At 35.1% G+C, this 27136-nt stretch overlaps 1 protein-coding gene across 2 annotated transcripts in view; it reads left to right on the forward strand.

Moving 5' to 3' along the window:
* The first annotated feature begins 11819 nt into the window (after nucleotides 1-11819).
* The window catches only part of LOC106129812 (kinesin-like protein KIF21A), a 68149-nt gene continuing 52832 nt past the window's right edge, over nucleotides 11820-27136 (forward strand). For both annotated transcript variants that reach the window (XM_013328491.2, XM_013328490.2), the window contains exons 1-2: nucleotides 11820-12155; nucleotides 13765-13815. In XM_013328491.2, the coding sequence (XP_013183945.2) occupies nucleotides 13778-13815 (38 nt within the window). In that variant the 5' untranslated portion in view covers nucleotides 11820-12155; nucleotides 13765-13777. The remainder of the gene's footprint in view (nucleotides 12156-13764; nucleotides 13816-27136) is intronic.

Consider the following 27136-nt stretch of genomic DNA (forward strand, 5'->3'; position numbering starts at 1 on the left):
GCTGTTTGCTCAACGAACCTCCGCCGCCTGCGCAGCGCACTCCCCCTTAACAAATAAGATCAGCCGCATACGTGCCGTAGTCTGTTTGGGAGTTAGGAGTTGGAAATTGTGGATATTACCACAATGTCATGTTCTTTTATATGTCATTTTGCTAAATCACTAAAAACACATCTAGGTATATTTAGAAATTGTATAGTGATTTAAGTAGAACTAAGATATTTAAATTTATAGCTAGTCAGTTGTACTGCCTTTTCAATTTGTGTTGGAGAAGCGGCCGAGTACCAAAAGATTGGTGTAAGGCTGTTATCGTGCCACTTTACAAAGGAAAAGGGTCACAGCTGGACTGCAAAAATTATCGTGGTATAAGCCTGCTTAGCGTCGTCGGCAAATTGTATGCTAAGGTATTGATTAATAGAGTCAGGAATGAAACTGATGACAAAATATGGGATGCTCAAGCGGGATTTCGAAAGGGAATGGGATGTACTGATCAGGTCTTTTCCTTGCGGTGCATAGCCGAAAAGTTTTTGGCCAAGAGTCAAAAAGTCTATTGCACATTCGTAGATCTGGAAAAGGCCTATGACAGAGTTGAGAGGAATGAATTGTGGTCAGCACTTTCTATGCATGGGGTGAGCAGTCTCTTAATACGAGCACTGAAATCCTTATATGAGGATTCGAGTGCTTGTGTCAGGATAAACGGAGCGCACACTGAGTGGTTTAAGATTGAGAAAGGCGTTAGGCAAGGATGTGTTGCGTCACCGTGGCTGTTCAACCTATTTATGGATAGCTGTTTGACAGATTTGAAAGAGTCTAAAAGTGGATTAAGGATGAATGAGTTACTCGTCAAATGTCTGCTCTATGCCGACGATCAGGTTATACTGGCGTCATCAGCGGAGGAGTTACAGGAGATGGTAAACTGTATGCATGAAGCTTTAAAAGAGAAAGGAATGAAAGTGAACGTAAGTAAAACTAAAACACTGGTTTTTGAAATGGAGAAAGAAATGACAGCATGTAATATTTTGATTGGAGGAGAAAAAGTGGAGCAAGTGAAAGAGTTTGTATATCTAGGATCAAAGTTTACATCAGATGGCAAGTATGATAGTGATATTGAAAGGAGAGTGAACGCGGGGAACATGGTGAATGGAGCTTTGCATGCCTTTATGAGCAGTCAGAAACTATCCAAAAAGGCTCGACTGGCTGTGCACAGGGGCGTGTTGGTCCCGACATTAATGTATGGGAGTGAAAGTTGGGTATGGCAAAAGAAGCATGAAAGCAGAATAAATGCAGTGGAAATGAGAGCGTTAAGGAGTATGATGGGTGTGAAATTGAGTGACAGGATAAGGAACAGCGTGATAAGGGAATGTTGTGATGTGAAAGAAGATGTAGTTACAGGAATAGAAAAGGGTATGTTAAGATGGTTCGGTCATGTGGAGAGGATGAATGAAAGCAGGTTGACTAAGCAGATATACAAGGAGAGTGTGGAGGGAAAGGTCGGAGTGGGAAGACCTAGACGAACGTATCTTGATCAAATTAAGGACGTCCTGGTAAAGGGTCAGGTCAAAAGTACCCGAAACCGCCGAGCTTGTATGAAGAGAGTTATGAATGTGGACGAAGCGAAAGAAGTATGCAGAGATCGTGGCAAGTGGAAAGAGGTAGTCTCTGCCTACCCCTCCGGGAAAGAGGCGTGATTTTATGTATTATGTATGTATGTATGTAGAACTAAGATATTTAAATTTATATGGATACGTGATGAGAAGTATCAGTCACTATGTAAACTTTTATAAAACCCCATAGAATTAATACATACTTAAATGTAACATTTATAAAATCATAACTTTTTCCCTGAGGGCTAGGCAAAGACTTTCCATTTGCCAGTATCTCTGCATTCTTTCGTTTTATCCACATTTCTTTAGAATCTGGACAAAAATGGATAGGTGAAGAAAATTAACTGGCCATCATATTAAATAAAGTACCAAAACATGTTTCATTACGGGATGCCAATTATTTACACCTATTGTTTATCTAAATATACACATAGCTATTTGTATAAACCGCAGTAATATATAAGTCAATGGTTTAAACCTACTCCATTATTGTGCAGACCACAACTTCCTATTTACCATTTAAAGAAGAACTCGTCCTTTTTATGGATATCCGAAAATTGGTTCCGTATGTAACTAGCCTTACAAATAACACTGCAACTAGGAGCTGTTTCACACACTACTTAAACTTTTTTTCGTGTCTTCTGTTAGTTTTGTTAGTCCAAGCGGGTAACGCCATCTCGCTGTGTGGTCGAGGAACACATCCTGTTTATACGAGAAAGCTTTGGTTGAAAATACTTTCGCAGTAAATCTCTAGTTGTCTTAGTTTCACTTTAATAGAACTCTCAATGTAATAAAGCTAGGTCTACTAAGTGACCAACTTTAACTGTATTTGGAATATTAACGTCATTGGATGTCCATGAATGTAAGTAATCTTCATTTGCGCCGAAGATATCGTGGGTTATTTGCGATCAGGATCGAAGCCAATAAAGTGTACGAATAACGATCTTCGTCTTCATATTAAGATACAGGTAGCTCTCAAGTCTAGAATCCGGTCTACATGATAATAAACTGGAAAGCGATCCAATTTGGAGGCCAATTTTCAACTTTTTCTCGCCATCGATTCTTTGGCCTTATCAATCATAATTGGCTGTTTTTTTGCGATTTCCAGAATCGCTGCGTGCACGCACAGACGTCGGCGGAGTGGAGGGCCGTGGAGGGGGGTGTCACTGTGCAAATGCACTCGTAAACCCGGCCCGAGGTCAACGCACCCCCTCCCCGCGCAGCGCAGCCGCCCCCCGCTACCCCCCGCCGCTATAAAACGTTTACCGCTACGATATATTTATTTTATTATAGGTAGACCAGCAGATTCGACTGCAGGGATCTGCGCACTGCATCCTGCACTGCACTCGGACGATGCGCAAGCGCAAGCCACACACGAGGCTTTGTTGTGTTCGCATTGATTCGATGTTCACGCATTAGTGTTGTAATAGACAAGTAGAAAAGGAATTTTTCCTTCTTATTCCTTTTCGTACCCGCCCAAAAAGTCAGCAGGTTTTGTTTCTTTTTTTTTTTTTTTTAAGAAAGAATACCTTTTTTTTTCTTCTAAATACACTGATTGAGTTAGGCTCGAAGTAAGTTCGAAACTTGGGTTACGAGATTCAACGATACTATATTTTATAATAAATACTTATATAGATAAACATCCAAGACCCAGGCCAATCAGAAAAAGTTCTTTTCTCATCATGCCCTGACCGAGATTCGAACCCGGGACCTCCGGTATCACAGACAAGCGTACTACCGCTGAACCACAGAGGCCGTCGTCGTGTCGAATGACTACTCGTTACCTACATCTCGCCTGTTTCCTATGACTTCCAAGACTTTTTTATTCATAAGTTCACGCAATGGCTCATATTCTTCTATGGCCAAATAAAACCTATGGTTGGCCATACAGGTAACAACCCGTCAATATAGAAAATGCTGCAGTGCAGTTTTTAACCGCTTCTTCTGCACTGACGCCATGGAAGCGGCAGTAAACTTAGTTTTAAGTAATTTATTTGACGTCAACCAATTTTGTAAAACCAAAAGATTTGACAATTATTAAGCGATATGAAGTATCCTATCATACCTAATGAATAAAAATTTTGAATTTGAATATGAATATCCCTAAATGTCAATTCCATCATCAAACCATTCCTCTAATATTGCTTTTGAGTCTTGCGTCTGCATGCTGTCGACTGCATAAGCTATAAAACATCAGCATTATAAGCGTGGCGAGGTCCATAAACTATTTGACTTGACATAGTTCATATGGGGTCATATGACCCCCGAACTATATTCCCATACATAGAAATGTGTTGCGGCTTTCACGCGTGCAATTTCCCAACTCGTAGTTTACGACTTGCAAAACCAGGTTTGCGCATTACAGAAAATGTTATTGGAAAATCTTGTGGAGAGACAATGCTTTATGCTCTACGTATTTTTTGAAGGTATCATTTAAAACCACGTAAACCTGAACTTTTATATTAAAAATGTAGGTTTGTGTATTTGTCCGTCTTTTACGTCAATACATAAAAAGAAATACACATATACATAAAAAGAAATACACATATATAGAGGTGACTATATGTATGTATGTCTAAGAAAACTTTCAAACTAGAATCCTTATGATAAGTCTTCGTCGATTTTGTTAACCGTTTAATTTGTTTTTGGCAATATAATTAAACTAGCTGTGCTCGCGACTTTGTCCGCGTGGAACAGTTATTGTGGGCATCATTGAAGCCCTCAAGGATAAATAGGTTTCCCCGTTTTTTTTTCACATATTCCATTATTTCTTTGCTCCTTACAGTTGCAGCGTGTTATATAGCCTAAAGCCTTCCTCGATAAATGGTCTATTCAACGTAAAAATAATTTTTCAATTTGAATCTGTAGTTCCTGAGATAAGCGCGTTCAAACAAACAAACTCTTCAGCTTTATAATATTAGTATAGATAAGGTTAGTTTCGAAACAAATCATGAAAAAGACATCAACGCGTCTAATTTTTAAAACCCTGTGAAGTGTGAAACTGACGAAGCATGACTGTGCAATGGTCTTCAATATGACTATTCCAGTAATATCAATATTGACATTAGTGTAAAAATTGTAATAGAAATCGTAATTTTTTGTCATTTTTTTGCAACAAAGTAATAATTTAATTTTAGTGACTAGTTTTTAACTAGTGTATTCGAATGCAATGGAATATTGTTTATCAGTAGGTACATACATATAATATAACAGTAAAAAAAAATTGTCGGTACATTGAGAAAGTATATTTTCAAAAAATATATTTTTAACGGTATAAAAATAGTAACCGAGCATGAATTTGAAGTATATTTTATTTTGGAATCTGGCACAGCTGATATCCAACCATAACAACTTAGCTAAACTATAGGAAATATCGAAATGACGTCTTAACAAAAGTTGTTCAGCGTGATGAGCATTTTAATTTGGTGAAAAAAAATTGAAGATCATGGATAATGTGATGTAGAAGCTAAACAGACCGGCTATTCTGTAATGTGTACCAAAATTTGAGTAAATTTAATAACCTTAACCTTCGTATTTCCAATAACACGCAAACAGAGTTGCGGGCGTCAACTAGTAATGAATAAATTGAAACGAAAATCTGATACAGAACTAAAATACATTGCAAATTGCAGAAGTATTCGCGAAATTTAATGTGTTTTCTTTTTTATAATTACTGAATTCATTTTTTTTACTTAGTCACACACATTTCGTTTCACAACAAACGAAGTCGCAGGCAACAGTTAGTAACTTCTAGAAGGTTTGATAAATCCACATCTTTACACCTAATAGTTATTTAAGTCATGAAATTCAGAAGCCCTTAAACATATGAACGCACGCTAACACATTATATAATAATGGGAAATTATAATTAAGTTTTGTTTGTTCACGCCTCAGGTGCTAACAACACAAACATAAAGATCTAACGTTAAGGCACCACCCTAGGTCACTAACATTAGGATTATCATCCGGCTTCAAAAAAGGAGGTTCTCAAGTCGTCGCAATATTGTTAATTACTAAGTTGGAAATAACTTTATAATAAACAAACTATCATTAAATACTGCTTGGAAACACGATTCTGTAAATATTTATCTATAGAAAATAATACGCAGTTAACTAAGAATAATAAATTTTCTAAAATAATGTTACAATTTTAATAATATTTACAACAATACAATTTTTTTTTTCTTCAAAATAAGCATGTTCTCTTAAATGTTTTTTCTGTATCTGTTTTAAATATCATTGAGACTATAATTATAAATGTTTATGAAAATCATATCATAGTGGTACCTAATTGCACCTGTCAATTATCATAACGAGCGCTATTTATGTTTCCTTTCTAAGATCATTATTTAATTCGTGTGATTGGCAAGTAATTAATGAATAACACAAGATATTAGGTGATTTCTCTATTTCGAATCATAGTCAGTTGAAGTATGTAGTCCCTGCCTACCCCTCTGAGAAAGAGGCGTGATTTTAAGTGGTTCTCAGCACTTTGAAATAGGACCACTCCATCTCTTTCTCATAGATGTCGTGAACGCCGACTAAGGGATAGGCTAATTAAACTTGATATTCTGTTTTAAGCAATGGTTAGCAACATGTAGCTATTTGAATCATAATTCTATCATTAGTCATACAGCTAAAATTGGCCTTTCAGTCTTTGCGAGACTGTTGACTCTGTCAATCCGTAAGCGTAAGATAAAGACGTGATTATATGTATGTATGTACCATTGGAAAATAAAAGCATAAAGCAATTTTAAAAATTATTTCAGACCTCGTAAAGTGTAAAACGACTATGACCCAACCGCTGCCTCCGCCAGGTCACACTAGCTGAACACTTAAACACAGGTCAATGAGGTAACAGAAGTGAATTCACTAAGGTATTATATATTTCTAGATAGAAATATATGCCCATTTATATAGATATATATAGATTTATATAGATATATAAATGGGTATGGAGGAAGACAGAAGTGTTTTGTTTAAAAAAAATTATATATAGAATGTATAAGCATGTAATACGACAATTACGACGCTGAGGGTCTTAAGGACCTTAATGTTTCCTCCTGGATTTTCTTCCTATTACATCTTAACCACTTTGGCGAGGAAACCGAGGTTCGGCTTTGACCATATATCCTGGATTGGGCGCGTCAGGATTTTACACGAAGCGGCTCCCATCTGACCTCCGCAACCTTTGCAGGTGAACCTAACCGGTATTGTATCATGGTTACGAGTATCTACACATCCAGTTGCCTAAATATTCAGGTTTTCTTACGATGTTTTCCCTCACCGTAAGAGAATCGGTTTGTATTCAAATTCAAAACCTCAAAAAATATCAAGGACAATCAATTGAAGAGACTGGCAATCAAAAATATATCCTTAGAAAAAGTTCTTCTGTAGTCTCGTTATAGTGGGTTTTGAGGTTAGTAATAAACTATTGCGTATTGTTTGAAAGCGGCCGTTCGCCTCGACATGCGTTAGCGCATGTCGTGGGACCCTATCCGAGTCTCAACCCACAATTCCCTTTGTAAGAAATTTTAAGACAGACTTTTTACTTGAACCGTGTAACTCGTAAACTACACATGCGAGATTTATATGGACTTGTGGTCCATTCAACTAGCTTAGGTGAAAATATACATTATTTTTGACCCTTGACTTGAAGAGAGGTTAGTTTAAGTTTGAGCTGTCGGTCTATATACTTAATAATGTACTTTGCTGCCAAAATTTTTGTGGTAAATAAAAGAAACTACTGCTTTTCATGATTTTTATAACAATTTGGAATCTGTACTTCCAAAGTATTTTGAAGTGCCTATTATTTAAATTGCTCAATTTAGAAGATTCCTGACCTTAATTTAAAGGTACTTCGTTCAACTGAATCTATTCCCGTCTGACCTCCATGCAGCGGAACTTAACCTTAACATAGTCTTAACTTAAGCTTATAACATAGTCACACATTTAGCAGCCTGAATATTTAAGCAGGTTTCTTCACGATATTTTCTATAGCGTACGTAACCGGCTAATATTGTCTTCTGTAAATAAAGAAAATTACGCACAGCAGAACGTAGGAGTTCTTAAAATTTCAACGACAGGAAACCAACGGGAAAACGCTAGCCCAGCATATTTTTTTTGAGTAAATGTCGTTCAAAATTATATAACCTTATTTTCCATATGAAGCAATAAAATATTTTTCTCAAATATTGCTCGTTGCCAAAGCCGTTCAAATTTGAAGGTCTCAAGATGGGAGCAGTGAATCGCACAGATAAATAGCTATGAGACGATTCCTAGACGTCCCCAGGTCGATACAAACCAACTCAACCTATGGCCTAACACAGACATGTAATGTAAAAACGTGAGCTAGACTAGTCATAATGCCCAATAACATCACTTTTAAGAGTGACAGGTTCATTTAACCGTCAATTAAAGGGCAAATCATACAGAATGAGTTACACTCAAAAATAAATGTCCTAGTATTATCATTCATTCATTCATTTAGTCACGTCTATATCCCTTGCGGGGTAGACAGAGCCAGCAGTCCTGAAAAACTGATTGGCCACGTTCAGCTTAATGATAGAATTGAGATTCAAATAGTGACAGGTTGCTAGCCCATCGCCTAAAAAAAGAATCCCTCTTATTATGAAATCTATCTCGACGTTACCATTGGTATCGTTTTAAATAAACATAATAAGTAGTAAATTATAGCCCTGGCCATGTAGCGGTGTCCAGCCAGACCAAGGTCTTGCAAAGCAATGTCTTGTACCGAATGCCTGAATTTTAACAGTTTAAAAGACTTGACGCGAATCTCATTTATCTCGTTTATCTCGGATAGCAGATTTATGTCAGCATTCAATAGAATATTATATATTAATAAATATTAAATAGATAAATTTTATTAATTAAATAACAATTTCTAAGTGTCACTTTTATGTCTAGAATTGTACGGAATAAAACACTCTTTGCGTCAATATGTGAAGGGGCGAGGAATAGAAAAAGTAGGTACGATAATGCACGAGACATTAAAATTCCCGAAGTTGATGTTTTCAGGCAGCCGACCGGAAAATGCTGCATGCGGAGGTGGATTTATCATGCAGCAGGCAGCTACTATTTACTGGTTTACCGAAAAAGGTGTGATTGCATGACAAATGCGATTTTACTGAAGGAACTGTCCGCGAGTCGCCACACTGCCCGTATATTAAATGTGTTAGGTACACTCAACGTAAACATAATTATGTTTACCTGGTAATATCATTAAAAATACATACATACACATAATCACGTGTATATGCCTTTTTACGTTCAGCTCAAATTAAGATTTAAATAGTGACAGGGTGCTATTCTTCTTTTAGGCGATGGGCTAGCAACCTGTCAGTATTTGAATCTCAATTCTATCTTAAAGCCATATAGCTGAACGTGGTCTTTCAGTCTTTTCAAGACTGTTAGCTCTGTCTACCCCACAAGGGATATAGACGTGATTATATGTATGTATTATTTATGTATTTATTATGTTTTATGTTTAAGGGTATTATAAATAATAACAATAATGTTCTTAAAAACAAACGCCTAATCTAGTAAATTGTATATATCTATGATAAGCTGGATGCATTTCGGCGAGCCGTATTCGATTTGCAAAATTTGAGTGTACAGGTACTAGCTACAGGGCCGAACCATTTATTTTCAGGTTTATTACTGCGTCAAGCAAGTTATTAACGTAGCTGCCTCACCATTTTATAAAAAAAAGTTGTTGGATCAAATTGCTGTGAAACAATGTACAGTACAGTGGGCCGCATCGAAAGATATACCAACACTAATATTATTAATTTGAAAGTGTGTTTATTTGTCCGTCTTTCACAGCAAAACCATTGAACCTATCTCCATGAAATTACATATTGCGGAGTACGAAAAAGGACAATTGGGCCCTTTTCATTTTACGCAGGTGGAGCCGCAGGCAAAACTAGTAGTACTAGATATTTGATCGCAAGTGTTATAATGAGGCATACTTTATGCTTCGTATACTCTTGTTAAAAATATTTGTTTTAAAATTAGCCCTGTAGGTACTTCAATAGGACCACCGAATTTTGTAAGAATCGACTCAGGAAATAACAAGAGTACCTAAAACAACAAACAAGTTACGTTAGTTTCAAGAACACCAATGACGATTAAGAATTAGGGACCCCTGGATTTCTTCTTCTTCATCATCGATACACTCTTAACAGAGTGGTCGTGGTCGTCGTGTACTCGTGGAAATGGAGGGGGCAGATGAACCACTTCAAACGATGCTTCGGCATTTTTCTTTAGTCGAAGTCATTCCACTGCACTTGATAATGGACTGGCCCACAAAGTGTAGACTTTACCTTTCCCCCGTGGTCTAGTGCCTCCTACTTTTCCTAGATCTGCTCTAAAGAAGACCTATATTACTATAACGATATACAAATCTTGAAAAGCCGTCTCATCATTGCGTTACACCAATTTAATATTTTATTCTTTGTTTAGTGTTTCCGTTACCTTACGTCCATTAATATAATAAATCCAACTAAACAGGTTACTACCAAAAATTGTAAAATCAAAATTTTGTAAGGAAATGTATTCTTTATGCAAAAACTTCAACATTTTCATAAAATTTCGCAGTTTTAAAGTAAACTTGGGAATTACATAATAAAAAAATATATAGGGGTAGTTGCCGGGCGCCGCTAGTATATGATAAATAAGACATTCAATTACGACTGTCCTGTACGCAACTGGAAATTAATGGGTAGAACTAGGTAATTACTTCTCATACGTATGGAAATATAACTTTATAGGCAGCTCTTAAGCAACTATGTAAACGCCATACAGTAAATATAAACGGGATTTCATAAAAGAACTAGATCTTGGCATCACACTCAGCTAATGACAACAAGACGAGCCTTAATAAAAGTTTACCGATACACGTCCTGCATTAAACATTCCGACTACATACATATAATATAGTCAAGTCTATCTATCCCTTGCGGGGTATACAGAGCCAACAGTCTTGCAAAGACTGAAAGGCCATGTTCAGCTGTATTTGATAATGAAATTGACATTCAAATTGTGACTTAAATGTAGTAGTTATTATTCTCTTTGATAGCGACAGTTTGCTAGCTTATCTCATTTAAGGTTCTATTCGGTTCGCCTTCAGTCAAATCCATACATTTAGTATAAATGTAAAAAAAAAACAATATACATGCATATGTATAAATTTACATCGGCGGCATCCATCATACCAAAGGACAATAAAATCACACAGTCGAATGGAAAACTCCTCATTTTTAGAAGATAGTCGTATATAACGTCGAGTCACACGTAAATCACAAAGCGACATCTATTGAAGCAATGTCCAACTATTTATGGTATTGTTAGTTCTGTCAAGGTTCGTAAAAAATTACAGCGCTGTAGTCACATTTATTCGTGTTGCCAATATTGATAATTACGCTGTTATGGTATTTTTTTTTTAAATTCCTTTCATGAATGAATGAGTACTTTTATCTTTTTTTGTGAGAGAAAGAAAGATATAAATTAATATAAAAACGATGTTGTATTATGTATGTAGATGTTTGTCGAGCCAATAGTTTTATTTAACACCCAGCCGATGTCCTTCCAGAGAGTTGAGGGTAATATGGACTAACGCCAGGAAAAGAAGAAGTGTGTAATTTATATTATAAGAATAAAGTAGGTATTATTAGTCATAAAAAGCTGATTGGAATCATGATGAAAATTTATTTTCTGATTTGGATGTTTGTCTTTTTATTTTATTTAAACTTTACTGTAAAAAATATGCAAATGTATACCACAATAGGCAGACTTAAAGCTAGTACAGTATCTACCAGTAAAAGCAGTATCTACCAGTCAACCATTGGGTTTTGAAGAGAATTACTATTTAATCATTCATAAGAAATTGTAGAAATTTTAATTGTGATAGTATCCCATAACACGATTCTCGAACTTATTTTGGGAATTACTTACTAGATCAATCTATGCGATTTTTACGTATATATTACATTTTTAGAAACCAAGATTAGAAATGTCGTATATATATATATATTCTCAAATTTGCGAAATAATTTAAAAGAATTTTACATATAATAAGTAGAAAATAAAAATAGTATGTATATTGTTTTACATGGCAACATTAACTCCATCTGTCAATTGTCATTAGTTGACATCAAGGTGACATTTGACGGCTGTTTTTGACGTTTACTCGTGTTACCTCGTTTTTTTCTTCCTTCGTTCATTAATTTTTTGTTTGTGAATGGCTGTTATGAACAGCGGGTGAACGGCATTTCGGTTCAGCTTTTCTAAATTATAATTGCCGTAATTCAATTGTTTTTTTTGTGATTGCGCCTGCATAAAATGAAAGCTTATGTTAAAATTGTCATTAGGAATTAGCTTTAAAGTTCAATGTGGAATTATCGGCCAGTTATAAAATGTTTCATGTGAACGGTGGACTACCATATCTCTCTCTATTGTGGAACTCATCGATATAATTGCTCTCTTGTGAAATGTGATGTATTGACACTAAAATTAGGATTTACTACTAGCCTTGTAAGTATTTATCTTTGCACAATCAGCTGTTACGTTTAAGCGATGCGGCGATTTGATAATCATCACTAATTCCTTTTCTTGCCTCTGTTTACTAATAGGGCTATTCGTATTTGTTCAGTACTGCTTATCTACGTTTTTATTTTGGCTTATCATTCTGTAATTCTTTTGCAAAAACTTAACATTCATTGGTGTTCTACACCTTTAAAATTGTAAGATATGCTTTAAAAAAAACTACATATCTATCATAGCATTGAGGAGTCATATATTTTTAAGTAAATATAATAAGGTATATAATAAAATAATATATATATAAAATTTAGTTCGTAATGTAGTCAAAATAATTATTTAAATTAAAAACACTTCCTTTTTTTATTTGAGACTTTTTATCTGCTATGTAAATATTCTGGATAATTTATAATAAAAAAGTGTTAAGTGTCTGCACATGAGATTTAATCTGGTTGACAGTAAATGAATATCTGTCAATACCACAGGCTCGCAATAAAATTCTTGTGTGCTTTAAAAAAAATAAACAAGACAATAGAATATACAAAAAATACAATGATTGAACTTGAATAAGTTTAACAGACATGTTCTCAAGGGCTCTCAACTATAGAAATTTCAACAAAACAATTATATTAATTAAAAAAGGATATGGGGATTTTCAGAGAACACCATGAGCAACACATATTAGTTTGTTAATGAAAGTCTTACTTGCCTTGCGTTGCATTCCCCAATCCTTAGAATTACAACCACACCTTATGTCATAGTTTTGTGTATGATCTTTTTATATCTCTCTCTGTCTCTGGAGGTTAGAAGAGTGTTGTGTATATGAAGTTGAATCTTTAGTGTTGACGAACTGAATAAAATTTTAGAAAATAATGATTTGACAGCATATCACAAAAATGTTAAAACTATAATTACATGTTCCATTGTATAATTGCATTAGGAGTCCAATCTAATCTATTCAGAAGTTTTTGTATGAGAGAGTAACAAACACAGCTCTAGAAACAAAACTTCACATTTACAATTAAGTATAACAAAAGTTAATATTTTCAGCAGAATAATTAATTACAATGACAAAAGCTATTCCATGAAGATGTATCAATTCCATAATCCCTTTTTTTGAGGCCTTAGATAGAGACATTATTTACTCAGTCTTGAAATTGTTTTATAACATTTTATATATCTGTAATAGTGAAATGTATTATTATAATGTGATGAAAAGTTTCATTCAATCAAGTTACCCTTACTTTTTTTAAATTGTCACTCTCATCCATAACTCTATTTCAGTTATGGTAATATTACTATTATTATCACTATGGTTTTCATAAATTGTAATCACATAATATAAAATCATTTTGCATAACTTTTCTTTTATGCAAAACAATTAATACGACAAAAATTATGCCAACTTATGCCTTAAACTACAAACAAATTTATGCCTTAAAAATTTATGGGACCCACTGAAGAATAACTTAAACACCCACAAGTTAAATTTAAAATTGTTACAAGGTTATGCATAATACAAATGTCATTAATGCAGAAAAGTTATGCAATTCACAGCTGGTTGGCATGTCTGTAATAGTGGATTGTATGTCTGTTTGTTCAGGTGAGGTGCAGTCATGGCTAGCGACGAGTCCAGTGTGCGGGTCGCTGTTAGGTAAGATGTTTATATATCACTAGTTTTGCGTGAGGCTTCGCACCCGTCGGGATTTATAGAAACAAAGATTTATTCTATCTCTGTGCCGAATTGGGTCAATATAGTCTAGTTTTTATGTATATTAACGAAAGTATAAGTTGAGCTGAATCCAAGAAAACCAGTAGTCGAAATAGATACGGAAAGAAGAAACTCGGGGATGTTTGAGTAAAATATTTTTATTTCGCATTACAATATCTGAGACATGTTATACCTACACAGTACAGCGAAAGCGAGTTTGCGGAAAATAGAGTGGTGTCAAATAGGACAAAAAAAAAACAAAAAAAAAATTGTGTTGCCACCAACACCCTTAAAATGTCTTCCTACGCCTATTTAAAAATGTACCAAATTAATGACCTTAATTAAATACGATGTCTTATTATTCCAAAATATTCGAAATTTAAAATAACGAAAGCAAAGCAAATCTCCCCCACTGCTTAATCCACTTCCCGTTTTGTCGCTGAAGCGGCGGGAATAAATCAGGGTGCCGTAATGGCGTCCTCATGTCACTTGCACTACTTTATTATAATACCTAGTTCGAAATATCGGCGTAATACTTCACTCAGTTTGGAGAGTTGATATTTATCTCCATGCAGTAGGAGTAAGAACATAGTTTAATGATAGCTTTTATTTTAACCTCAAATTCTCAAATTTATTGCATAACTGTGTAGACATGTAGATGGAAATAAATTTAACAGTGTCAACAGTTTACCCTTTAGACATACAATATTTAATTATTTATTTATATTTATCTTAAACTAAAGAAATTAAATAGTTTAATTTTATCATTAATTTTTTATTTACTTACTTCTAAATATTACAACAGATTTTAATGTAGTTTACGCCCATCGTTATGCTATTTTGCTCAAGGAAAATTTATGCTTCGTGCGAAGCCGAGGCAGGTATTCAGTCAAATATATTCATGACATTGAAATCTCCCGTAAACAATTCAGGCACTACTACATTTTAAAGTGCCTGCTATTGTAAACGAAATTTTGAAAACTTAAAGTTGTGCAGCTATTAGAAGTCCTTACAAAGGTGAAGCAAGTCATGCCTGGGTCTCCTGGCCAGGATCGATCTTCGATTAGTCGACGTACCTACGTAATGTTTGCTAACGAAAGCTAAGATATAATGTAGATAAGAATTTCAGTACTTTTCGAGCAATTTTGATGAAATGGATATAGGAGGCAAGATAAGTTACCTACCTTTCTTCTCGAAATATCAATAGTAACGGATCGTCAACAAAATTTTTGAACGAAAATTAAAATTTCCGAAGCAGCGGTTGTTTTGTATAACAAAGATATCACGTTCAACATGCTTGCATTATGCATGTTAGGTTTCCTTATGTTATTGCAGGCTTCTTTCAATACGTAGTCGTTGCTAGCTCATTGCTCAATATACGAAGGTGTTATTCATATAGTAGGTCTTTGGGTCAAGCGTGTCTTCACGTTACATGCATGAATTTACTGAATAATACTTCAGGATTTACAGAATAGGTGTATTGATGCAATATAGTATTCTCATGACTTATGGATGTCCTAAGAGGCGAAAGAATAAAGACTTCTGTATTCTGCGCTTGCCAGTTCGCCTTTGAAGAACAATAATTAGCTATATTATAGGGCAGGGCCCTTAATAATTCTAAATCCTATCTCTTAAATAATATTGTGCTATATAAAATAAATAAAATATTGTTTGAACAAATATATTTTTTATAATTTATTTATTTAAAACTTATGCTAATAGCATTTTGTAGCAATCACCCTTTCGAAAATAGCAAACAAATAAATAATCCGGTGTCAATGTTTGTTTAAGAAATTAAAATGTTAAGATATTAAAATATTATAGGCAACTCATAAAAAAAATAAGACAAAGACAAGATCTGAAGTTCCTAATCGATTGATGAACGACTATTCTTTTTGAATTCACTAAGTTTTGCATATTTACCCTTCCTAAAATGTTGCACGCAAGGGGTTGATTTTATGCCTGTTTTGCGTGACGCATTAATAATGGCAGCCTGTCAATGGTATATACTATGTACAGAAAGATACAAAAATATAATAAAGATGGCTTCTGTAAAAGGCTAAGATTCCATTAGAATTTCTATTAGAATCTTTATTACTGACTTTTCTTCCCTAGCCAAAGATAATATTATTATGGCTTTGTATCAAACACCATCAAAATCGGAGAGGTAATGAAAATATTTATTTATATTTGGGTCTCAATTCTATATTAATAGTTCAACGTGGTTTTTCATTCTCTTCAAGACTGTTGGCTCTGTCTACCCCGTACGGGATATAGACGTCATTGTATGTACGCAGAGAGTAGAGTGAATTCTACTTACTTATTGCCATCGAAATTCATCGAATTATTAGTTGCTACTAAATTCTAGTATTCTGTCATAAACCTATTAGTATAGGTCTATGCGTTACGCCGTGAATAATGCATACGATAATGAGATTTATTGCGATGCGTTTATGCGAAAAACCCGAAAACGGCCAAGTATCTACGTTATACATTCATCAACGTGAATTTGCTCTAAGTCACTTAAGTAATGTAATTTATTTCTTTCATTTGTAGAAAAAGATAACCGTTACAATATATATCATAAACCGATACAATACAATATATATAACAATAATATAGTTCGGTAAAATCCGTTATCCTCATGTTACGTCGAATGAATCAGTGAATTGAACAATTCGAAATTTATTTTCTGTATTTATAAATTGACAGAACCAGAACTCCAGGCCAGTAGGAGTAAAGATAAGAAATATTTCTTGTCAAAGTTCGCGAACTTATTATGAGTATAACCCCCCTATGTTATAGTTGTATGGTGACGTTACCACAAAATTACTGACACTTACAGAGATTGCATACCAGTAAATCTGACAATAAGTATCTTCTACTGGTTCACTATCATGTTTAGACCGCACCTAGAAGGAGATCTAAAATATCAATTTGTCATTGAATGTACACAATGAAATCGAAAACGACGTTATTTATGTGTGTTAAACGTTCACACGTCGAACTTTAGTATTTGGAGTCATAACTAAAAATAGATTTCATATATGGTGTAGGAACCTAACAAAGTTTTATATAGATCTACATTAAGATCAACTAGTGTGATATGACACTAAAAATATGTACGGTGTAATTTTTTTTTAAGAAAATGCAAGGACGTTTGTGTTAAAAAACATTTTGGAACGGTGATGAGCGAGTCGTTATGGAATCTGACCCGAGCATGAGGACCCCGGGATCGATTGTTGTTCTAGTACTTTCAAATTAACGTTTGTAACGATAGTATTATATTATCGTTTCGACAAATTACATCCCTATGTTGCTATCCACGTGTAAGTAACACAATTATGCCCGGACCAGTGAATCGTATAAAATCATTAATTATCTATTTCACATCACTTATATTCACTCAAATATTTGGGCGCCTAGCTTCAGTCCAGTGATAATTCGCCAATTTAACAGTTCCCTTCTTGCATTACAAGACCTGTTAGTACACTTGTGTCCTTAAACATGTTACAGAAGTATTTTCCTTTCGCTCCGCTTCTAAAATACAATGCATTATGTCATACCCAGGACACAGGTACCGCAGATAACTGTTCATTACGGTTAATAAAATAACAATTTCAATTTTGCCGTCGCACAAACTAGTCGTTTGACCCTCAGTCTAACATTGACCTCGTCTCGGGCGATATAAGACATGACAAAAGATGTGCAATTAATCTGCACCTGCAGTTTGAACTAGCACATAATTATATTAAATTTGTTGTGTGTTTAGTGCCGTGTGGTTCCCGGCACCAATAAAAAAAAGAATAGGACCACTCCATCTCGTTCCCATGAATGTCGTAAAAGGCGACTAAGGGATTGGCTTATAAACTTGGGATTCTTCTTTTAGGCGATGGGCTAGCAACCTGTCCTCATTTAAATCTCAATTCCATCATAAAGCTAAACAGCTGAACGTGGCCTATCCTTTTCAAAACTGTTGGCTCTGTTGAGAGACTTTTTGATGAAACATACTTGTTATTTTGACACTTGATTTCTTATGTTTGCCATTATGGTTGACCGGCAGATAAATTCATCGTTTACTGCACCTCTCCCTGCCTCTCTCTCATCTTTGTTCCTTTTCGTTCCCTGACACTGCTCTATCACTTATTCACTGATAAATTCATCATAAAATTTTTAAATAAAAATGAATTTTAAATTGAATTGAAAACGTAAGTAATTTTTAAGAAGCAATTGCTATAACGAAACTAGAAGTTTACCTATTTTCGACAACGCTTATGTAGTCTTCTCACCTGTCGCCGACCTTGAGCGGCATTACTCACGGTTTTCTTAAAAAAAGTTTAAGTAACCGCAAATGCTAATCAAGTTTGTGGCGAACAAACAAACGTTACCGCCATTTGTAAATATTTGCTAGCAAACAGGCAGAATTTATAAGCATATCGAGACTGTGACGACATTCAGCGATTAGGTACTACTTAAGTTATTTATTTATTTATTTTAACTTCATTGCACAAAATACTAATGTATAGCACGATTGGCGGACTGCTAGAAGCGTTATCTACCAGTCAACCATTGGGTCTAGTTGTTGTTAGATAGATAGAAAGATCATTTGTTCCTTAGAAATTTGGTGATAAAAGGTATCAAAATAAAGAAGGTAATATTGAAGTTGAATAATCACTGAATTAATTTAATAGTATTGAAATTCTATACTCACGAAATTTTTTTATTAGCATAAAGATAAGTTTAACAAGAACCTTAACTTAAAAAATAATTTTAAAATGGGCTGTGTGTGTAAATAAGATAAAACTTTTTTTAGTTAAAATATCAGTTACAGTTTGCAAATATCTTGAATGCAATGAAATGCAATAATGAATAAGTTTTTAATTTTACTAAGTTACGAAACAACGTCTTATATGCTAGCGTAAAGTTTAAAAATTCGGTTATCATGTTCGATGTTTTCGTTCAAAAAAGGCTTTAGGTTAAATTTAAATTAACAGATGTTTCCAATTATATTGTGACAAACAAACAAAAGGAATTATGTAAAACTAATTCGCAATAGGTCAAGGTCGCCCAAAATATATCCAGTGGTTAGCAAACACAACATTGTGCTCAGCCTCTTAACATGCTCATTGTCTATGCATTTTTCTATTCAATAACATCATAGATATTAATTTATTTGTTATATGTTTTGAAGGTTTACAGCATCTCTTAGAATATTTAAGGAAATAAAAGAAAAACTACATTAAAGAAATTCTTAAAAAATAAAGAAATTAAAACACCTTAAAATAATAAGACATTTGTCCTGGTTGTTTCCTCTCTTAATGCGCCCCGGTCCGCATATGACTTTAATATAGAAGCGGTCAGGAGACAGAGGATATAGATACCTCTGTAAGAGCAGAATACAGAAAAGTAAAAGGGCTATAATAAAGTGAGTGTGTATGGAGTTAAGAAATAGTGCAGAAAAAGCAGAAAGAGAAGGTTAGTAAACCAATGGACAAATGGTGGAAAGATGAGCTTCTTCACATCTTCGATCCCGATCGTTCCCTTGCGAGGTAGATAAACCCAATAGGCCACGTTCAGCTGTTTGACTTGTTTGGCAAGTCCATCGCCTAAAAAATAATCGCAGGTTTATAAGCCTATCCCTTAGTCGCCTTTACGACATTCACGGGAAGTGGAGTGGTCCTATACTTTTTTTGTATTACTGCCGGTAACAGTACGTTATTTTAAGTTTTTAGATAATTATTGCCCAATCCAAAGTCGTACGAAACATAGCCAAATATGAGTGAGAAAATGCAATCAATGCAATCAATCTTATCTTCTTAAAATTACATGCGTACGGGGTACGATTTCCGGAAGCACGTCGTACTTCTGGGTTGTATTGTACTAACCCCACGCATTATTCACCCGCATCAGGCCCTCTGAGCAAATGTAAACGAGTGGTTTATGAAATATCGAGCGGCTGTAATAGGACACAGACATAATCGTTCATATTTTATCAGCCACGTGGGAGGCACCCGAGGATTCGTATAATCGATACCGATTGGGCTAACCTATTACGATAGTGATCTAGTTTTTTTTTATATTACTTTTACTTATGTATTTGTAATTAGACAATAGGTTACTTGTGTATAGTTACGTTCTGTCAGTTATATGGTAAAGTAAGGATGTTACATTATACAGAGTTCAGATGGTTTTGGATATCGTCAATCGCTGAATTTATATATAAATAACGTTGCATGACAAATGATCAATAGTTAACAAAATGATTATTACTACTTTATTTATTTATTTAAACAAATAAAAACAAAATTTATGTAAACAAAAAAACATCGAGACTTATAAACACAAGAAACAAAATTACAAAGGTTCTGCTTATTTCAAAAGAAATCTATTTATTATTTATTGTTAAAAATTTAATCTTTCACATTTGATAGAATAATAAGACGGGTAAAGCATACCTTGATTATGGCAAAAAATCATATGCTCATAAATCGAATAATATAAGACTCCAATTTCTATGTGGAATGAAAAACAATGCTTAATTTTGGTGCTCTTCAGACTTTTTAACACGTGAAAAATAAATGTAAATGGTGCTAGAAAGCCAAGACAAACAATGGGCAATAATGGGCATCATATTGCATCTCGACTATTTCATATTTATATAAATGTTATTTACAAGTAAATGCAACTTTCAGGTCATAGCCGCAGATTATGCAAATCTCACCGCCCACGCAAGTTACGAAACACGACAAATATAAACACACAATTTGATAGGTTGGCCCTATAGTTAAATCTTACTGCACCAAAGCTCTCCTTTAGGATTACCATGTTATTGTTTATTGTCAGCACTATGACCACAGTCGTCTATAATTGCCTTGTTATTAAGACTAGCGACCCATCCCGGCTTCGCACGGTTTATATTATACATATATAATTATATACCTTCCTCAGGAAACCATCTTTCCAACATTACAAACCGGAACAAAATTCACAAGTTTTCGAGATGAACGCGTACATACAGACAGATAATAGAGGTAATTTAAAACATGTGATAACAAAGATTCTGCCTGTTCTTCTACATACAATGATCACGTCTCTTCCTCGGCAGGGACTACATCTTTCCACTTTCCACGGTCTCTGAATACTTCTTTTGCTTTCTCCTATGATTCTTCAATATTTTTATGTATGCTTTGTAACTTATATAAATACTTAAATTAATTCACCAGTGTCCCCGATTTGATCCAAGGTACGTTCGTCTCCGCCTTCCCCTTTCCATTTCTTCTAATTCCAAATGTAAAGGCGATGCGCAAAATACTGCCTTATCCAGCTTAAGGCGGCCTGGCCTTCTTCTGAATTTACTTCTGAAATATTACCGTTACATTCATTTGTATTTTATTATTTCTATGGGTATTCATCTACTCACCTATACTTAACTCCTCACGTGACGCGACAGTAAAATGTGACATGTTTATAGTTTGATGCATCGCATCCTCCCACTACAAAATTTAATTCCATTCCTATTACGAAATGGTAAGGTTTATTATCGCATTATAATGTTCTCCGATGACACTTAAATATTCCACGTGCATGCCATCAATAAAATGCCCAAAAATATGCATTCTACGTCATTGAACTTCCGTCAGACTTCGCCAGCGTGTAGCTTTGGCTTTACGTTGGAGTTTGTGTTTATATCCTACTTATATTATTAATGTGAATGTTTGTGAGTATGTTTGTGCGGATGTTTGTTACTCCTTCACGCGAATACAACTTAACCGATTACGATGAAATTTGGAACATACCAAATTACTACAAATACTTGGGATTCTTTTATTAGGCGATGGGCTAGCAACCTGTCACTATTTGAATCTCAATTCTATCATTAAGTCAAATAGCTAAACATGGCCAATCAGTCTTTCCAAGACTATTGGCTCTGTCTACCCCACAAGGGATATAGACGTGACCATATGTATGTATTTATATGTACCAAATTACTACCTACCTACCTAACTACCTACATAGGTAGCAGAATAACACATAGGCTACTTATTATCACGGAGTTCCCGCGGGATTAATTGGACGCGGACGAAGTCGCGGGCGGCCTTTAGTGGATATATAAATGCATATTAAAGACATAGGGTCCGTTCACATCACATCGATGAGGTGAGACGCAATACGACGCGACGCTGCACACACACACACACACACACACACACAGAGTTAGCATGTTTGATCGGTCATTTAAAATAAATTACGAGTTTACGTGTATTTACCTGTGAGAAACCGCAGCTAATTATGTGAGTAACAATGACAGTATTAACCGAGCAAATTGCTTGATATACGCTGTATTTGTTGACAACATGTTTCAAGATTTTTGTTAATTTAAATGGCATCAGATAAGGTATTTTTGCTCGAATGGCTTGTATATCATAAAGTTTTTGAGTCCGTGGTCTAACCGTTAAGAGGTCCGATAAAAAATGCGTGATGCGCATAGAAGCTGATTTAAATTGTACCAAAAAAAAAACTCTTTTCAGAGTGTTTACCTAATGGGCAAACGTTAGTTTGAGTGCTAACCGATGCTTTACCGTGAGTGAAAACAACGCGAGGAAACCAGTACCTACATTCCGGCGACAGGATGTCTCATCCAATATGGGTTGGGTTGCGCAGTTCAGACAGGAGTAAAAACCCTGGCTTACCCAAATCAATCATAGTTATAGGCGCTCCTCCGACTCTTCACCAGAGAGGTGAAGATGCAAACGGGACCATCGCGATGCCAGAAAGATAATTGTACTAAAATTTTACGAGAACGACATACTATGTAGGTATGTATTTTTCATTATGCATGTGCACTTTATCGCACCATAAACTTAGTTTTTTCTGTTTGGTCAGCCGGTTGACTGGTAGAGAATGACAAACGGCATTAAGTCCGCCTTTTGTACATTTTTGTTTTGTGCAATAAAATTTTAAATAAATAAATAAATACTGGGATTTGACGCTTCTATGCATACATACTTAATCACGCCTGTTTCCTAAGCGGGTAGAATCTAAATTGCTATAGTAATCATAACAGAATTCTTTCGATTCTTCTATTCCTTATTAATTAATGTCTTTGATTTTCTGCACCTTGCTATTTGGAAGGGCTAGTGGTATTTGGCCATTCTACCCACTGCTGGTGGGCGATTCTCGCTAAATATTTAGGATTAACCCACGCACGTTCTACATAACCTTATGCAATTTGCGAATGCTGTTCATAGCCACTTCCCCTTGGCGGATATCGCTCTAGTGACATTTGCGATTTGCGAAATAAACGGATTTTTTTTTTGTATTATGTCCTTCTTCATCTATATTAGAACGATATAGTAGGCAGAAAAATAATATGTGTGTTACAGTGTGTGGTAAAATTTTATATAGAGGCAACTTAACATTTGAGTTAAAATCCGCACTGCCGTCGTTTGTTTTACTGGTAAAAAATACGCTAGTGTGTTTTATACCAGTCTGCCCCAAGTCCGCCAGTTATATGTTTACACTTTTGGAGTCATACGCTGTAAAAAATATTTTACTAAGCATATGTTACTTACTGCTTTTTTATTAGAAATTTGAGTGCCTTGATAGTCGTCACATTGCTTAATGCCATTTAAAAAGTTTCGACGTATTTGTAACATTAGACACAATAAAATTAGATCGAAATTGCGATACGAAAGAGCTCTTTTCGAGCTATTTATGTTTATTGGCTATATCCGCCTTTTACAAGCGGAACCACGCCTATGATTGGCCATTTTCTATTCAATTTTGGTTGTTTAATTAATTCATACTAGCATAATAACAGCCGTATGACTAAAAGTGAAATTTATAAGCGTTTTGCAGTATATCCTACTTTATGAATAATATACCTTAACGTGGCCTTTCAGTCTTTTCAAGACTTGGCTCTGTCTACCCCGCAAGGTATAAAGACATGACTTCGTCGTATGTATGAATTTGAAATAACATCGTTTTATGAAAAGATGTCTCTGTACGAATCACACCTTATTTACGTATCTTTTATCATGTCCATTGCCAAATATACAAATTATATGAGAAAATAGGCTGTACCTCACATACATAGCCAATAGTCTTGAAAGAACCGATAGGCCACGTTCATCTGTTTGGTTGAATGATAGAATAGAGATTCAAATAGTGACAGTTTGCTAGCCCATAGAAAGTCCGAAGAATCCCAAGTTTATAAGGTAGGCTCTATTAACCTTACAGTTATCGTCACCGAATCATGGGAGAAGTGCGCTGCTCTCGCGATTACTCTCTAGTGGTAAATTAACCCCTCCTCGACTATCTACAAAATCTCCATTTAGTTCCATGTTACTCCCCCTTTTTCTAGGGGGAGCTCACGATGAACGTTACGCCTCGGGTAGCGATGCCATCGCCGAATGGTCTCCTTGATCTGTCATCTTATCTGGGTTTTTCGTTTATGACTAACTGGTATAAAGCGGTAATTAACAAACTGTTTCGTATGAAACATTTCGCTCTGTGTCGCCCTCAGAGGGAAAATCGTTGCAGTCAAAATAACGCCGGCAGTGAGTCGCCAGTTTCACCCCTACCTCGGAAATAAAAGGGCATTGTTATACGTATAAAGTAATCAACAGTTGTATAACCTATGCTTTTGGAGGGTGACATGGTGAAAAAGCGGACGTTGACATGATTATTTTAATTAGCAATCGTTAGTTCTGTGCAATTTTAATAAATATTGTATTTGCACTAGCTCGCGACACCTTACATAATTAATATTTAAAATACGCCGCCTGCTTATAAAAAGTGCCCTGCCTGTGTTCTTGTCCATACTCCAGACTATATGTTTGTAAGCAATTTCATGGAGATCGGTTCAGTGGTTTTGACGTGAAAAACTGACAAACAAACACACATCCACATTTTTTATATTAATGTATTAATTAGTATAAAATATTAGTATAGTAGGTATTGAAGTATGGATTAACACCAGTTGTTTTTTTTCTGTATGTAGTTAACAAAATAAAGAATTACAAATGCTTTATAGACAAACTTATTATAAGGACGAGTAGCAAAGCGTGTCAGTCAAGTGATACTTATGCCAATGAAAGGGAAAGCTGAGAAAACTAACATATTGTGCCATGCCCACCCCTTATAATGAACCGAATATGTACATATATATAACGGTCTTTGTGACGCAGCGGTAGTGCGCTTGTCTGTGACACTGGAGTTCCCGGGTTCGAATCTCAGCCAGGTATGATGGTATGATGGGTAACGAACTTTTTCTGATTGGCCTGGGAATGGCATACAAAAAGAATTGGTAGTTCCTGAGATAAGCGCGTTCAAACAAACAAACAAACTCTTCAGCTTTATAATATTAGTATGATGGATAGATGTATTGAAAACATTTCAAAAAAAGACCGAAAAAAAGAACATTTTGACATCGAGTAATGCCATAAATTCAGAGTTATTTATTCGGTAATAACGACGAGAAACAAATTGGGGTAAATAAAAGTTAGTTTTGGCCGTGGCCCAGTGAACTTCTTATTTAATAGCCGTTATAGTGATGAAAATGTAATCAAGCATTGATTGTTTGTCGCGATATTTGCGACTTGGCGTGCCTGCTGCCGAAATTGACGATGTTTCTAAGTTGGGTATATTGTAACAAAAGAACTGATTGCAAAAGGAAATGTCAGGAACTGGCAGAGAGGGAGTGAATGTATGAAAGGACCGAAGTGAATGTATGTAGAGGGTTGATAAGACTACAGAAATCTGACTAGAATAAGAGAATTCAGATTTCAATAGTAGATTGCCGTAAGTGTAGATAAGATAAATTTGTATGTGTATGAGCAACTAGCTGCGCCCCGGGGCTTCGGACTCGTGAGAATACCGGCATAAAAATTTGGTTTAAATTTCATCAATACTTGTTCAGTAGTTTTTACGTGAAAGCATAAAAAATACATCCACACTTCCTTACAAACTTTCGCATTTATAATGTTAGTGAGATTAAACACACATAAGAAACACAAATGAAACAAAACCTTATCGCAATAAAAGCCTTATCACTGAAATCATAAGTAAACTTTAAAGCTAACATATTTCCACTAAGTTCCGAGTGCACGCGATTTAATACTATCATATGCCTAACATCTAGTCGATCGCTTACCTTCATATATTTATTTAATTAATAATCTCAAAGACTTAATGCGTACCGGTTTTTCCTATTAAAGAGTGAATTCCTCGCTCTAACGCCTCGCCTTACTTGGCTGAATACTTTAAATGCATCGTTCGACCATGCACTATAGTCTCACCGATTGTGGGTTATGTGCACTATGGTTTTCAAAGAAATTGGTGCGACGGCTTTCAAAATAATCACAGTTTGTAGGCTTGCGTGTCCGAGCCGCAAGTATATATATATATAAAGTATATATATATATGCATACATACAAACATAAGTACATAAAATCACGCCTCTTTCCCGCAAGTTGCATGAATAGGCATAACTGAGAGTGAAGTAGTTAAACTCATAAACGTAATTTTAATTTTGTTCATTAATTGACTTTTCTCAATCAGAACCGAATCAATATGATTCACACTTTAGTTAGTTTAACGCTTTGCAAAATGTCGTGTGATTTCCGGCAATTTAGAATAGAACAACTCCATAGGTTTCACATGGGTTTCGCTAAAGGCAAATAAGGGACAGGCTTATAAACTTGGGTAACTCTTGTAGACGATGGGCTAGCAACCTGTCAATATCTGAATCTTAATTCCATCATAAAGCCGTAGAGCAGAGTGTGGCCTTGCAGTCTTTTCAAGACTGTTGGTTCTGTCTTCCCCGCAAGGGATTTAGAAGTAACTATATATATTTATGTATGTATATACGCGGTAAAAACATAACACAGATTTTTCTTACATGTAAAATTTTGACAATTGTGTCGCTGCTGGTTTTACTTCTAAGATTATTTTGTTTTTGCTTATATTTATAAAGATAATTTATTAAAGCAATATAACCAACAAAATGTTATGACAGTTTCCAAACAAAACGTAAACGATTAATCGAAAGAAAAGCAGGATTCTCTCAATTACTATATTAAAGTACTATCGGCCACAGCTGTCCCCATACGCTCAATGATAAAAAATTATGTCGTCGAACTGTTTGTAAACTGTCGAAGGACAATTTCAAACTTTGTACATACATATATAAAATCACGCCTTTTCCCCGGAGGGGTAGGCAGAGACTAAATCTTTCCACTTACCACGATCTCTGCATACTTCC

The sequence above is a fragment of the Amyelois transitella genome, chromosome 3, assembly GCF_032362555.1.
Source record: "Amyelois transitella isolate CPQ chromosome 3, ilAmyTran1.1, whole genome shotgun sequence".
NCBI lineage: Eukaryota > Metazoa > Arthropoda > Insecta > Lepidoptera > Pyralidae > Amyelois > Amyelois transitella.